Source organism: Azolla caroliniana, unplaced genomic scaffold, assembly GCF_043228905.1.
Source record: "Azolla caroliniana isolate FFs.n. ecotype wild unplaced genomic scaffold, voAzoCaro1.0.p SCAF_1, whole genome shotgun sequence".
Lineage (NCBI taxonomy): Eukaryota > Viridiplantae > Streptophyta > Polypodiopsida > Salviniales > Salviniaceae > Azolla > Azolla caroliniana.
Genome location: NW_028230436.1, coordinates 2407668 through 2422645, shown reverse-complemented (window position 1 = coordinate 2422645; position 14978 = coordinate 2407668). Strand labels below are relative to the sequence as shown.

Below are 14978 nucleotides of genomic sequence, written 5' to 3'. Positions count from 1 at the left end.
ATGAGTGTTTCTTGTAATCTATGATTAATTGGCTTGGTAATGATGAAATATGTGAATTTCTTTAATTATCATTATGTCACATAGAAGAACACACTCCAGTCATACTTAATAACAGCTTTAGTAGTCTCAAGAAATAAAAAGGTGAGATCTGCCCATTTTTTATTAGAGGATATTGCGATACAAAAAATATTTAATGTGGTGAATAAAATGTCAAAACTCAAAAAAAGTACAAAGGTCAATTAATAACTTCAATGTTTTGTATAAAAGAATGATGGAATTTCACACTCTAGGAGTTATGGCATTTCATTGGAAATTTGTGGGCTTTCATATGACCATTCAAAGCAAGAGCCAACACATCGAGTTCTTCAACGAACCACATCTCCGTTACTCTTGCCTGCCAATAAAGTCAGAAAACTTCAATTAGATTAGACAAATAATAGGCTTTACTTCATTCAACTCATTGTCTATTCACTTGTCTCAAATGGGATCTCAAAGATGTTAAAAAAGGCAAGAAATGATTACATGCTTAAGGCACAATATGAGAAAGATTGCCTTTATGTTGCATATCATATCAGAGACTGTAGATATCCCCACTGATTATTCAATCTATATAACCAATTTGTTGCTTATAGAATATTAGTTAACTTTTTTACCTTAATAAAATTCTTAAATTTTAAATAAATATACATGAACATGATGGTACTATAGGAGTAGAACTAGATCTTTTTAACCAAGGTTCAAATCTCAAGCAAGATGGGCCTCAACTCCGATTGTTAGCAAACATTATAAAAATGACTCATCATATTTTTAGTTTGAGACCACAAACACAGCATGCAATTTCTTCCCATCATTGAAGGGGCAAAAAAGATACATCAATTTTTCCTTCTTATAAAAGATAGTGCATCTTACCTGATTATGATGTAATTCTCTGTTGAGTTCTGAAACCAGCTTCTGAAGTAGTGGGAGAACCTCTCCAACAGAACCCTGAAATGAAAAAGAATTAGTCTTAACCAAGTGTTGGTTTTAATTGATTCTTATCAAACCTCATGTTTTTATTTATTGCGAACCTCACTCACATTGTTAGAAGGTTCAACCACTCTAGCAAAGGATGTGTGCAACATCACCTCATCATACTAAGAAAATAGCATATCATACTCTATATGAGATGATAGCAAAATAAAAACAACGACAAAAAAATAAAAAGAAACATTGAAACAAAGAAAATAGATACAAGTTGATTTGATGGTGCATTTGGAAGAGACCGCTTCAATTTCCTCCTAATGATGGCTGGATCTGTCCCATTTGAAACCTAGAATATATGACTGAAACTGTATGTACTTTTTTTTACCTCAGTAGAAAGTGTCATCATGTTTCCACACCGATGAATTTGATTTTTATTATTATCTACTCACTTGCCAACATCCAAGAAGTACACCAGTCGATGTCAACACGATCTTCTCCAAGAAAATCCAAAGTTCACAACATCGACTTGCCACAATCTCCACTGCATGTGCCTCTTTCTCAATCTATCCGTGAAATTAATTTTGTAGCAAAATTATTATCAATCTATATTAACACAAACACAAACATAGATATTCCAAGTATTTTCAAAATAGAATATAAACATAAACTTCAAAATAGATACATCCATGAATGTGGACATAATGTTTGGCATTCAAAATTAAGGCATGACACTAGGTATGATGGACGTCAAAGGTAAGAAACCATCACAACACAAAAAACTCTAGGAGTATAAAGAGAACCAATCGATGTTTACTAAAGTGACCAATAGTTTGAAGGATAGTGAGAACACAAAAATAACCTGATTTATTTCTGCCAAAATAATGTTTCTCGTAAAAAACAATCAAACATGAAGTCGCTAATAACTCATTAACAGTAGTAATTCACCATTGAGATTTGAGAGGAAATTTTAAAAAGGAAGATTATTGAAATGGAGTGATTGAAAATAGATTTTGCCTGTAAAGACGTTTTAAAGGTCACAAAAATAAATAAAGAAATATCATTGATGAAAATTCACATTGATGAGAGTTCACCTCAAATGGTGTTGCTAACACAGGCTCCAAATGATGGGATGCATGGACCATGCTGAAATGATAGAGTTTTGGATCTTGATACCAAATTCCTGAAAATTCCTTCCCCTTGTCAAGCCTAAATATATATATATTTTGTTTCAAACTTAGGAGTATTCTGGTAAATAAACAGAAATGATGGGATAATTAATGCTTGTTTTCCCTTTTTCTATATCGCTCTCTGCATTTGAAAAACATCTGATATCGCCTTACCAGTTGGAAAATATGGAGAAAGAATCCGTTTCACTGTGTCCCTGCTTGTTTCACTACAACTGTCAACAAATGCTTCTAGCAGATTTCGCACAAAAATTATCTAGATCTCAAATTTTACAAAAAAGGACATACGAGATAGACATGGCAAAGCTAGGGTTCAGATATAGCACAGTCGCTCGAACGGTGGGATTTGCAGCCTGTATACATAATTAAAAGTAATAAATGTAGTATGACAACATAAATTTACAATAAATGTAGACACTCCTAAAATTTTAGATATCATCAAAAATATGATTATGATAAATCTAGAGACTTACTTTAAATACGAATTTGTAGCATGAAAACAGAATTATGATAGATCTAGAGATTTACCATAAAATCCTCTTCTACAAAATGTACTACTATAAACACAAAATGTAGATAAATCTTTAGAGTTGCCTTCAAAAATCCCTCTTACAAAATGTAAATTAATACAAAATGTTGATAAAACTAGACATTTACCTCCAGAATTCTCTCTTACACACTTGAGGAATGGAAAAAGGAAACAAGAAGAGACTTTTTGCAAACCATCAACACTTTCAAGTTGGCCAACTTTCTTAATAACAAGATAAAACAAGCTTTTTCCGCATGAAACGAAAAACGTGATCAAGCTATGGAAGATGTCGAGTATTTGCCCCCAAATAAATCAATCGCCAAATTGATACAAAAGGAGGTAAAAAAAGACTTAGGCAACCAGGCCAACACAAAAAAGCACAATGGCCACGGTGTCCCAAAAGACCAAACGACAACAAAAACGTCCTATTACCCCGAAGGATAATAATAAAGGAAAAACATCAACTATTACCCCCACGGGTAATAATAAAGGAGGAGCTAGCAATAACCAGGACAAGAGAAGGGAAAGCTCGAAGAAAAGCTAGAAAAGGTGAAACAAACCTGAAAACGGGCGTAGTAACAAGGGCAAGAAAGCAAAACCGAAATTCACCCTCTCAAGTGCACAACCTTCCTCTTTAGAAGGAAACCCGAGTGTCTCGAGATCTGGTTCGGGAAAATCTACAAAACCGCAAAACACCCGCAGATGGTTCTGCCCACTAAAACATTGTGGCAAAACAAACCGATAAGACACCTTGTTTGGCTTGCCTTTTTAAATCCTAATGAGTACACACTTCTTTAAAAGGTAGAAAGACACCAATAGAAGTAGAATGTCATATCACCAACATGGAGATTCACAACCTCTCTTCCTATTCTCTTTCACACCATGAGAAGCAACTCTTAGGTCTAGGGCTAAAGCACATCCCCCCCCCCCCCCAAAGTTTCTAGACCCGCTTTCACTTCAGTATGACTTCCTCATCTTTGCACGATAATTAACGCTATGATGGTTCTTCAAAGGATCCAAACTACACCACTCTTTCGGATTCCAAACCCTTATTAGAACCCTCCAGAGACCTATCCACCCCTCGAAAGAATCATCACTCTTGGAAACAACATCCTACAAGAAGCCATCAACAAGCATAAGAACCTCAGACAAAACCAATTACCCCTTCACCTACGTCGAGCCCTCAATAAGTTGAGGAAGAACCTAGATGTAGTCATCATGCTTGCCGACAAAAATCTAGGCCTATGTATACTCAACAAAGTGTGGTACCTCCAAGATGGGGCCGAACAACTATCTAATCCAAATGTTTACCAACCAATAGATATGGTTCTGCTAGAAGAGCTACAATGTCGATTTAAAGACATTTGAAGAACTTTGGGAACATTTTGACATGGAATGAGAAGACCAAATTTCTAACAGATAAACCTAGTAGTAGATATAGAGTATGTACACTCTACTTCCTACCTAAACTCCACAAACTAGTGTTAGTAGGTAGGTTTATTTGCTCCTACAACGGGTTCGTCTTTGATCATGTGTCTATCTGGTTGCGCCACAAACTCTTTCTAATTCTTCTCCAGCAAAAGCAACATCTCATGGATTCGTTATCCCTCATAAAAGAACTCGACCAGTTTCAAATCCCCCTCAACATTTGAAACTGGTCGCGTTCTTTTAAAAGGGATTTAAAAGGGGAAGCCAAACGCGGTGTCTTATCGGTTCGTTTCGCCGCAACGTTTTGGTGGACGGAACCATCTACAAGTGTTTTGCGGTTTCGTAGCTTTTCCTGAACCAGATTCAGGACACTCGAGTTTCCTTCTAAAGAGGAAGGTTGTGCATTTGAGGGGGTGAATTTCGGTTTTGCTTTCTTGCCCTCGTTGCCACACCCGTTTTTGGCCCGTTCGTTGGTTTTTGGGTTTGGTCTTTTGGGACACTGTGGCCATTGTGCTTTTTTGTGTTGGCCTGGTTGCCTAAGAATTTTTTTACCTCCTTTTGTATCAATTTGGCGATTGATTGATTTGGGGGCAAATGCTTGACATCTTCTATAGCTTGATCACGTTTTTCGTTTCATGCGGAAAAAGCTTGTTGTTTTATCTTGCTATTAAGAAAGTTGGTCAACTTGAAAGTATCGATGGTTTGCAAAAGGTCTCTTCTTGTTTCCTTTTTCCATTCCTCAAGTGTGTTTTTCCACACTTCGGTTAGAGGAGTGGAAAAACACAGTTGGTAAATCTACAATTCACATTCAAAATTTTCCTTTACAAAATGTAGAGTAAACACAAGCTGTTGATACATATAGAGACTTATGCTACAGAGTTGCCTTCAAAATCTCTTTTACAAATGCAGTATAAAAACTAAATTGACAAAGTCCTAAAATTTGTATACCTTCAAAATTGGCTGCAATTTTCCATCCTTGATCAGAAAAATATCTGAGACCTGAAAAAACAGATATTTCCATCTTTAAATAAAAACGACAAAGTGTAAGAAATGGTGGCAGGTTTTACATTCTCCCTCCACACAGCTCTATCAATGCATTGTAATGAAAGAACATACAGATAACGATTGTGAAGTCGGCCCTCCTTTTAAAAACTTTAATCCATTCTTCTCCAGATCTGCTCCCATGATTTCATAAAGAGCAGTTCTCCTCCTGGCATAGGATATAACCTCTGCACAAAGAAAGTGTTGACATCTCATAGAACTGCATTTGTTGTGTCATGTGTTATGTAAATTGTTTGGAAACACATATGTATATGTGGCATGTACCTCAAAGTCTAGCATCTATGAAAAGTGATAAAATGTTCTTAGAAAACCTACCTATATCAGAAGCACTCGCTAGATCCCTCGTATTCTACTACCTACTAGATCCATAAATGGATGGTACTGATGATAACATGGCATGCAAATGAGAGATTATTCCTATCATCAGGGTTGTTATCAGGCATGAGTAGAAATCGTGTGGTGGACTTGCGTGCAGGTTGGAACCCTGTCAGCCCACATTTTGTATTCAACCTAGATGTAACAATTAATTCCAATCCTTTTCCAAGCATATCAATTATATCCAGGCCTTTCAATTCAGGGCAAAGGCATTATGCAATTGCCCTACCATTGCACTATTACAACACCCATGTGTAATGCCGATTGTGTGTCATCCACTTTTCCCAGAAAAGACAATCCTAATGGTCCTACATGGCATTGAGTTCGAACTGTAATGTCTTTCTCTTTTCAAACAGGAGAAATAGATATTTCACTTTGTATCTTCAAGAGGAAATGATTGTAGTGTCTTTCCGGAATAAAATTTATGCATACCACTGAATGGAATTTGCAGCTTATACATATACATCGTACACTCCACATTATTGGTTTGAGACAAACAAAAACAATATCCAAAATCCACAATCCATCAGCTGATTGTTACTAGAGCTACAAATTACTTTGATGTCATAAAAATGGAAAGTGGTAAAACCAAAGTATAAGGTAGGAAATAGGTAAAGTGAGAAATGAAAGATAGTGTACAAAGATAACCTAACAAAGATTTTTTTTCATATGAAACAAAGATTGCGTTTATAATAATCCATTGCTGATCCAAACTAGAAACAAAGTTGTATGCATTATACAAATAATGAATGTAACAAAGAACTGTATTATAAATAAGGATGACAAGGCTTAAAAACCACGTCCATTGATCTCATAAACATTATGTCGAAAATCACATTCAATTTCTTGAACAGATGCATCCACCTCAATTCTTAGAAAATGTACATCCATATCCGAAAATAAAATATAGAAAATCAAATTCATTTCTTGAGACATATACACAACTGTATTTCATTTCTTGAGAAGGCACATAATCATTCTGAAAATCATATGCATTCCTTGTTCAGTTTAATAGTTATCAATGTATGTGCTCCTCGCAAGGATTTTTTTCATGTGATTACCTTCTGCATGCGTTTTGTCATATGAGGATCGAATTTTTTAGCCCACTTTCACTTTATTAAAGGAAGTGAGAATAGAAATGATTATATATATACTAACCCATTTTATGGATTGGCCATGGGATGATGAACGCAGAACAAATGAGTAAAAAGGTGCAGATGGGCAGAGATATTTTGATGAGAAATGTTGAGCTGTATTCACACTTTCTGCGTTTCAATCTCATCTTCTCTTCCAGGTCATGTCGATCTTCTCTCATCAAATTTGGGGAACCAAAAGCCATTCCATATCACAAACAAATACTTATACAATAAATGATTTTAACTCATGGGCCACACCCTAAGGGATGAGTTCCTCTGTTTCATCACCAAATCTATTTATTTTCCATATCTATATGCATTTAGTTTATTGAATATGTGTGTGAAGGAAAATCTCCGAAATAACCTTGGGTTTGTCGTTAATTCCCCAGATGCCCTTGGCCGACTGCCTCTCAAGCAATTCATGTAACACTAAACTATATTAGGTTACTAATTGCAAAAGTAGTTAAATTTTTGGTTCATTCTATGGTATTACGGCCAGTCAAAGAGTTCGGGTGTTTGCAGTCCTCCTACATCAAAACTGAAGTTGCACGTGGAATTTGGACCATCTAGCTACAACCCCACATAATGTAGGCAGATCATTAGCATCTTGATCTATTTTACCATAACCCATCTGAACATTGGTTACACGTTTCATTTCCTAATCCAATTCATGTAGACATTGTATGGTGTGCACCTAAATTGCACTAAGGGAGCATCATGGCATGTCAAAGGATTTGTGGATCGTAGTATCTTCCATGAAGTGGGAATGTTGATTGGCCTTCATGGTCATACCAATGTTGATTAGATAGGTGGTTCAACATATGGACAATCTACATTGAGCTTTCCATTTCCCTTGAGAAGAAATACCATCATAAAGGGATTCAATTCAATGTCCACATCAATAAGCCAACGTGGATTCTCTACAACAATCTCATTGGTGTTCTATGTTCGCACAAAGCACATCTAGGTGCATTGTTAGTAGATTTTAGAAGTTGATTGTAGTATGTGACATGGTTCCAATATATTTTAATTGATAATTCGATGGTGAAAAACTTTACGAAGGCACGTGATGCAGATAAGCAATGACACATTTCGATGACATTTCTTCTACATCAACTTGGTTCATTGAGCTTGATGGGAAATGCAAGAAAACCAAATTGGTCATATGAAGGATTGTATGACTCACAATCATCCTCGTTTATTGATCTCAACACACTTGAGTCAAATAGGAGTGGGCTAAACACCATAAATATAGGTCATATAGTCTAGCCTAATCCGTTGGTAAGTAGAATGATCATGTGTGTTATCTCTCTAGAATTTGTGGTGTCCTATTCCGCATAGAGCCAAGATTTGAGGTTGCGAGTTTGTAGATTGCGTTGAAAGCATTTTATTATTATTATAAAAAGATACTTCCCATTAGTTAGGTAGAGTGTCTTTACTCTCCAATATGTACAATAGAAATATAATCATAGACAATCAACCACATTACCCTAGTATGCGTTTATCATCCTGCAATATGTAAATTTTCAGAAAAATGCCATGTACATTCTTGGTTGGGTTGCCAAGGTGTAAATAACCACTTTGGCATGGTGTAACACCACACTGGCATGCCATCTACATAATCCACCAAGGGTGAATATGACCATGATTTTTGAAAGGAAAGTCTCACAGCTTCCACCGTGTTCGAAGATCCTTCCGCATTGAAATCATTTTTAACTCCTTCAACTTATTGTAGAATTTATTTACAAAGTCAATAACAAGTATCGAGGAATGTGAAACACAAACCATGCAATATCCGGATAAGGTCAACAGTATCGACAGATTTTATTGAGACGAAGAGGAAGAAGGGGCTCCTCCATCACATGATCTACAATATGCATCCAACAAGGGGAAAAGCATAGATGTATATATTTTAGTTCTAAGATAAGGCAAAGCCATTTCTAAAAATACAATGTAATGTCATGTGGGATCATGACAAGAGAAAGGACCCCACACAAACAACAATATGTATCTCATCGGAGACCCCACAAGAGACAAGGAGATACCCACAAGAGACAAGGAGAGAGAGAGAGATCAAAGAAGAAGTAAACAGAGAAGAATGGTGTCGATTTCCGATATATATGTATGTAGAATTAGAATTTTTATCGTCCATAAAAGAGGCCAATTTTGACCTATGGGACCAGAGTACACATATGTTCTTGACACGTGTCTCGTTCCTAAGAGGGGTATTCATACATTGAAGCACAAAATATGGAGATGCGGGGTATCGATCCCCGTACCTCTCGCATGCTAAGCGAGCGCTCTACCATCTGAGCTACATCCCCTTTACGGAGAGAGAGAGAGAGAGAGAGAGAGAGAAAGAGACAGAGAGAGAGGAGAGAGCCCAATTTAGATGAAGAAAATGAAGGGGGTGGGGGAGAGAAAGTTAAAAAGCTTGACTGAGTGACTGATTAAGTGACTCCGTGACCTCCATATTAATTAATTATGTACTCAGACACGAGAAAGGCGTGTGTACGTGAGAGAGACAGAGAGCCCCCCATTGGGGAATATCAAAATGTGATGAAATTGGGGCTCTCTGTCTCTCTCTGCACAGCGACGATTCGTGCAATCGACGATTGAGAGAGAGAGAGAGAGAGAGAGATGGATATATGTATGTATGTATATGATAGATAGATCTTGCTTCCTCACTATTGAATAGACATTTCGTGGTTAGTAAGGTCTCTTACTTCACAAAATATCGCACACAAGAGAGAGGGAGAGAGAAAGACAGACAAACAGAGAGAGAGAGAGAGAGAGAGAGAGAGAAAGAGCAGAGGATGGCCGCTCCACTACATTTCTCCCCCCTGTCTTGTTCCACCAGCAATGTAGGAGGAGGAGTGTCTCAGCTTCAGTCGATTCAATCCAAATCTCCTCATCCTCATCCTCCTTCATTATTCACCTCCGCTAACATTGGCATCCGCCAGGCTTCAATCCCTCACGCCCTCCACAACAAATCATCCGAACTCCACCCCACTGTAACCACTGATTTCTGGTAAATTTATCATGTTTGTATGCATCATTATCCCATAATCGTCAAGAAAAAACCCCCTCCGATCTTTCCTTTCCTCCGCGTGTTTTACTTTTCTAGCTTATCCTTAACTTCAGCCTGATTAAATGGAAGTCCACATCCAGATCTATCAATAATTCATCCATGTGGAATCCGAAGCACCTAAATACATGTCCTTAAGTCATTCCTTCACAAAATGAGCTAGACTATGCTTTGCTTAATTCACACGAGAGATTTAACCTTCTTCTGATGGATTCAGCTGGAGCCTTGAAGAGGAGGTGGACATCGATGCACACTTCACTGTTGCTTTCGCTCCCACGTGAGTAAAACTTTCTGAACCTTGGTTCATCATCATCTTCTTCTCTATTTTGCACTTCTACCTTGGGCCATTTCGGAAATAAGAAAGAAAAATTCAGGGGCAATTGGGGAGAAAGAGAATCTCAGGGGTATTTGGAGTTTTTTTTTCCTTTAATCATATTTCCCACCTATGGATACTGCATTAATTCTATATATTTTTATGGATGGTTGCGCAACATATACTAATTTCGTGATACTGTTGACGCCAATAAGGATTTTTTTGTGATAATGTCGCACCAAGGAAGCTTATTTTTAGTGACATGTTGCAACAAATTGAAGTTTTTTGTTATCATATTACTGCATCAAATAATGTCGCAATATCATAATGTCCTTTTTGCAATAATTACAACAAATAATGGATATTGCAGATGGTTCAATTTTGGAGGTTTCTTAGCTAAGATCCCTGGGACCTTATGGGGTTTAATCACAGGCAACGAGAACACAATTAAAGAGGTTGAAGGTGGGAGTTAGCACCTTAACCTTTTATAACTTTCTCGTTTAAATATTCAGATTTACATATTTCTAACATACTTTGCTTGGAAAATTAAGTGTGGTGTCATGAAGAGGCTCAATCTGAGAAGTGTATACGGAACCCTATAATGCATGCACATCTTTAATATATATCAAGAACATACAGACAGTGTTACCCGCAAACAGAGATTGAAGTATAAAAGCTAGCTCTACACATGGTTAAAGGAATATAGCTACTTTGATGCTCTTCAGACAAAACTTTATGCATTGAGGCTAGATTATAAATGAGATTTAAAAATCAAAATCTTGCCTCTAGATTTTTCCTGAGTTAAGGGCGATCATCTCGTTTGCACATTGTTAACTTTTTTCTTTGTCATTCTCTCCACATTTAGATTTGTATGAAATATAATAGATGTTTGGAGCTTTTGAAGTCCACTAAGATTTATTTAGTCATATGGAGCTGCTACATTCTTATCTTTTGGGTCTAAGAAATATGGCACACCACAGTCAACTGAAATCATTCCATAAAGCAGCGTGGACGTGAAGTCATTTTTACAGTTGATTAAATTTTTAATGGAATCTAAGATTACGAAGTTTCATTAAGGATTATATTCCTAATGTGGTGCAAGGATGGGAGCTTAGGGATCAATATATAACTTCTCTACTGAAGAGTAGGGAACCTCCGTCTGTGAACAGTTTGTGTAACAAGATCATTATAGAGGAAGAAACAAAATGGATGCCATTTCACTTGCTCAACATGGTAGAGGTGCCGAATGCGATTCCATGCATTTGCCAAACCAATATATTAAACAAGTCTTTTAACCCCTTCCTGGATGGGACCCTTCCATTGTAGCCATTATAGGATTCACACATTTTACCGGGTTCATATGCATCACTCATAACGAAGTGGATTACACACATGCAGGCTCTCTCTCATGCATATTGAATATTTTCATAATATTATTATAGTTATGATCTATCTCCAAAATATCATCTTGTTTATCTCATTGGAATGGTTTGCAGATGATATAGAGAAAGCCGCGGAGGTTGCCAAGAAAGTTGCAGTTACAGTTGATAAAATGACTGATGAAATAGACCGAGTAGTTGAGCTCGTGGAAGATGGAGCTGAGAAGATAGAAGAATATCTTGAAAACGTAAGAAAAATATGAACATTTTTACTGGTACAATCTTATTAATATATATATTAATTGAACTTAAAACAGTTAACTAAAAGGATCCTAATTACTTTCATATTTCATTGTATAGTGGCTTATTTGTTATCACTAGATTTAGAAAGGCTCTATATCCAAATAATCAATCCTTATAATAGGCATCCATCAAACATTGAATATCGAACATTTTGTATTCATAACCATTGGTCAATAACAAGTTAGGGAATAGCCTTAAACATAAAAGTGATATTTACCATGATAAGTGTACGATCCACACATGCATAATTGTAATGGTTGAAGGTAAAGAATGTGATATATGAAAGGAATATTTTTGTCTTGATAAATTCTAAGAGGACTGGTCACATGGGAAACTATGTGCCTCCAAAATTTCCCAGTAACTTATTCACTAGTTAAAGCACAAATGCCAATATTTGAATCTCATTCTCCTTGTATTTCTTGCAGAAGAGTGAAAGTAAAGGGGTACTAAAATTGCTTGAAGGTGAGAGTTTCTCTAATCAAAAAGAATATTTTACTGTTTGTCATCAATGTATTATACCTAAAAGTTTTAATTTTACCAAGGAAAGGCATGCTGCATGACATGTTTTACCTTCAAATTTTCAATGTTCTTCACATTTATGTTTGGAGTTTATAGGCAACGACAGCATTTCTCACTTTTTTTAAATTTATAATCAATAACGCTGTATGTATCTCTTTTCTCAATAACGATGCACATCATGACTTTTATAACAATTCATAAGTAGTTACTATTGGTTGTAGTGAGATAGGTAGGGATAAGGCTCGGTGTCAAATTGTATCTTAAACATCATGCTTTTATTGTGTTGGGGTTTGTGGTTGTGCAGATGATGTAGGAAAAAAGGTGAAATTCATCAAGGCAACTGCACAAAAGATTGATGATCTGACAGATAAGATAGATGACGTTGCCCGCATTGTTGAGGATGATGCAAACAAAGTAGAAGCTCTTATTGACAAGGTAAAAGGAAAAACTTTCAATATAGTAGAACATTTATGGTCTGATCATTTTGAATTAGGCAAACCTCTAGATAGACATAAAAGCAACAAATTTAAGTATAAATCTTAGGGAAGAAAAACTCCCAAAATACCCCTCCTAATATTTTTCTTTCTTAAATGCCCCCAACAATTTTTCTTAATCCATTTCTCTTGGTTTAATTTTCAAGTAATTGCTTATCATTCAATCATAATAGTGAAGTGCCAATGTTCCACCTGCATCCACTTTTGCGAGCCTTCTTTCGGTTGTTCCGTTTGCCTCTGTTTTTGTGTGTCTACCGCAGGCCAATTTGTAGGAGAGACAATGATATGATCATATCAACACGTACGTATCCACGAATTTTGAAATATTTTCCATCCAATCCAACCCGTGTGATCTGTTTCCTCATTCACATTTAATTCAATCCCGATCCTATTTCCATCTCATTCAAGTTCCAATTCCAGTTTTTGATCCACTCCTTTCTTGGCCTTTCTCTTGGCTTCTTCCCTCTTCTCTTCAAATTTCCTCTCATCTTTCTTGTCTTCACGTTCCTTTGTATCATTTGGCATCACGTCTATGAATTCAGCAAACCCTACTTCCACTCTGTAACCATGAAAACCCCTATCATATACTCTGGTTTTCTTTGATTTCTACCATCATTGTTGTTACAGCCTTTCCCACTCTGTAACCATGAAAACCCCTATCATATACTCTGGTTTTCTTTGATTTCTACCATCATTGTTGTTACAGCCTTTCCCTGGGTTCTCTTTGTGCACCATTGAGGTCCCTCTGACATTTCGATTCAATAGCTTGACGTACAGATGGATGTGATAAATTATCCAATCTGCCCTTCCTCTCTTACTCCACGTTATATGACATAGAACACACAATGGAGGAAACATAAATTTAAATTATCATTAACAAAGATTGTCCAAGCACAATTATGGTAAAGGTATCAACCAAAGCTTTAGATCTTGTGTTCCTAAGGGAGTAATATGAGTACGAATCAGTGGATGAAGTAAGCGCTAACCCTAGAAATATATATACCAAAAACAATGCCATATTTATTTCTAGGAATGAGTATTTTTTCTCTCACTCCCCTGCCCACATGCATACAACTCCACCCTGCATTTAGCGCTCATTTATTTATTTTCCAGATTATTTTCAAGTTTCTTAGAGACTCTTATTTGTATGCACCTTCGATCAAATGTGCCATATTCCAAGAATTCAGGAGAATTCCATTTATGCAAATTCCTCAGAATCAGAATTGGGAACATTTGCATAAAGTTGTGGGTTAGTCCATTCAATATAGTTTTTATTTGTTTCCATTGGAGTTGTTCTTCTTGCTTCAAAGCAACATTCTTATATGTGCTGATTTTATATGTAGAACATGTGGTTGTTAGGACCCTAGAAACCTAGGATTATTTGGTTTTGATAGGATAGACAAGCTATTGCACACATTTTCTTTATTTTTTTAATCATTCATGCTATGAGCATGAAGTTCTCCCTCTTATGCAACAAGTGTGTGAGTTTTACGAAGGAGCTAATAGCAGGAAATAAGAGTTTCACTTTCTTTTATTATGTTCAAAGCCAAGTTTAAAGTTGTGTGTTACAATTATATGGGCTCATTGAAATAATTCTCATGTTATAGCTTGAGGATACAAGGGCGTCCATAAAGGAAGAGCTTGCTGAAGCTGCAAAAGACATCAAAGATACATCAAGCGAGCTAAAAGAATCAACAAAGAAAATTTCGCAAACCAAAAAAGATGATTCCTGAGCATTATAAAGACATGAAAACTTGACATTTATCAAGAAATAATTCTCCCTTGAACTTTTTGCTATTTTCCCTATTTCACAATTCTCTTGTACAATGTTAGCACCCCTTAATTAGTCGAAAACATTGCAGTAGTCAATGTAAACATCCTTGTATTTCCTATTTGTACCATTGCTTGTGATTTCTCAAACTATGATTTCAATGTGGACTCATTCAGTTATATTACTCCTTCAGCTATATTGTCGAAATTCCTTAGTGCTATTAGACCACCCTGATATCATATCATAGTTTAATATCAAATTTTCATCCAATCAATGGGTTGTACAAAACAAATTTTGCAAATCACCCAAACTTATGCACATACATATTTCATATGGCTAAAATTTAAAGTTATTTATTTATTAATTTAATTGATTACCCATTTAATTATTTAGTAGTGCTTGGCTTTAAAAGCGGGGTTTAATATGTCCCATTA

The 14978-nt window shown here is 36.2% G+C and overlaps 2 protein-coding genes and 1 non-coding gene across 5 annotated transcripts; 1 reads left to right on the top strand and 2 right to left on the bottom strand.

The window, feature by feature from the left end:
* Positions 1–131: 131 nt before the first annotated feature.
* On the bottom strand, positions 132–6920 carry LOC147868270 (uncharacterized). 3 transcript variants are annotated; one of them, XM_087317249.1, is made up of 11 exons: positions 6700–6920; positions 5221–5333; positions 5053–5103; positions 2436–2500; positions 2304–2344; positions 2055–2143; positions 1413–1526; positions 1232–1309; positions 1068–1133; positions 910–984; positions 132–394 (listed from the first exon to the last, which is right to left on the bottom strand). In XM_087317249.1, exons 1-11 carry the CDS (start codon positions 6878–6880, stop codon positions 287–289), a joined length of 981 nt encoding a protein of 326 aa, XP_087173375.1. In that variant the 5' UTR covers positions 6881–6920; the 3' UTR covers positions 132–286. The 3 variants fall into 3 exon arrangements, with proteins under 3 accessions (XP_087173375.1, XP_087173383.1, XP_087173391.1); XM_087317257.1 differs by having other exon boundaries at positions 1077–1133; positions 6700–6919; XM_087317265.1 differs by lacking the exons at positions 2055–2143; positions 2304–2344; positions 2436–2500.
* Positions 6921–8928: 2008 nt separating this feature from the next.
* On the bottom strand, positions 8929–9001 carry TRNAA-AGC (transfer RNA alanine (anticodon AGC)). Its single transcript has one exon. It is a non-coding gene; the product is annotated as a tRNA-Ala (tRNA).
* A 477-nt stretch (positions 9002–9478) lies between these two features.
* LOC147868268 (uncharacterized) lies at positions 9479–14728 on the top strand. The gene is made up of 7 exons (XM_087317237.1): positions 9479–9708; positions 9983–10042; positions 10449–10540; positions 11575–11705; positions 12186–12222; positions 12584–12714; positions 14381–14728. Exons 1-7 carry the CDS (start codon positions 9494–9496, stop codon positions 14504–14506), a joined length of 792 nt encoding a protein of 263 aa, XP_087173363.1. The 5' UTR covers positions 9479–9493; the 3' UTR covers positions 14507–14728.
* The last annotated feature ends 250 nt before the right edge of the window (positions 14729–14978 follow it).

Coding starts and splice junctions, on each gene's coding strand:
- LOC147868270 (XM_087317249.1), bottom strand. CDS start 6,880: ATGGCTTTTGGTTCCCCAAATTTGATGAGAGAAGATCGACATGACCTG. Junction 2,501..5,052: donor AATTGCAGCCAATTTTGAAG/GTATACAAATTT, acceptor TTATGTATACAG/GCTGCAAATCCCACCGTTCG. Junction 1,134..1,231: donor ATGCACCATCAAATCAACTT/GTATCTATTTTC, acceptor CTATTTTCTTAG/TATGATGAGGTGATGTTGCA.
- LOC147868268 (XM_087317237.1), top strand. CDS start 9,494: ATGGCCGCTCCACTACATTTCTCCCCCCTGTCTTGTTCCACCAGCAAT. Junction 9,709..9,982: donor ACTGTAACCACTGATTTCTG/GTAAATTTATCA, acceptor TGATGGATTCAG/CTGGAGCCTTGAAGAGGAGG. Junction 12,715..14,380: donor TAGAAGCTCTTATTGACAAG/GTAAAAGGAAAA, acceptor CTCATGTTATAG/CTTGAGGATACAAGGGCGTC.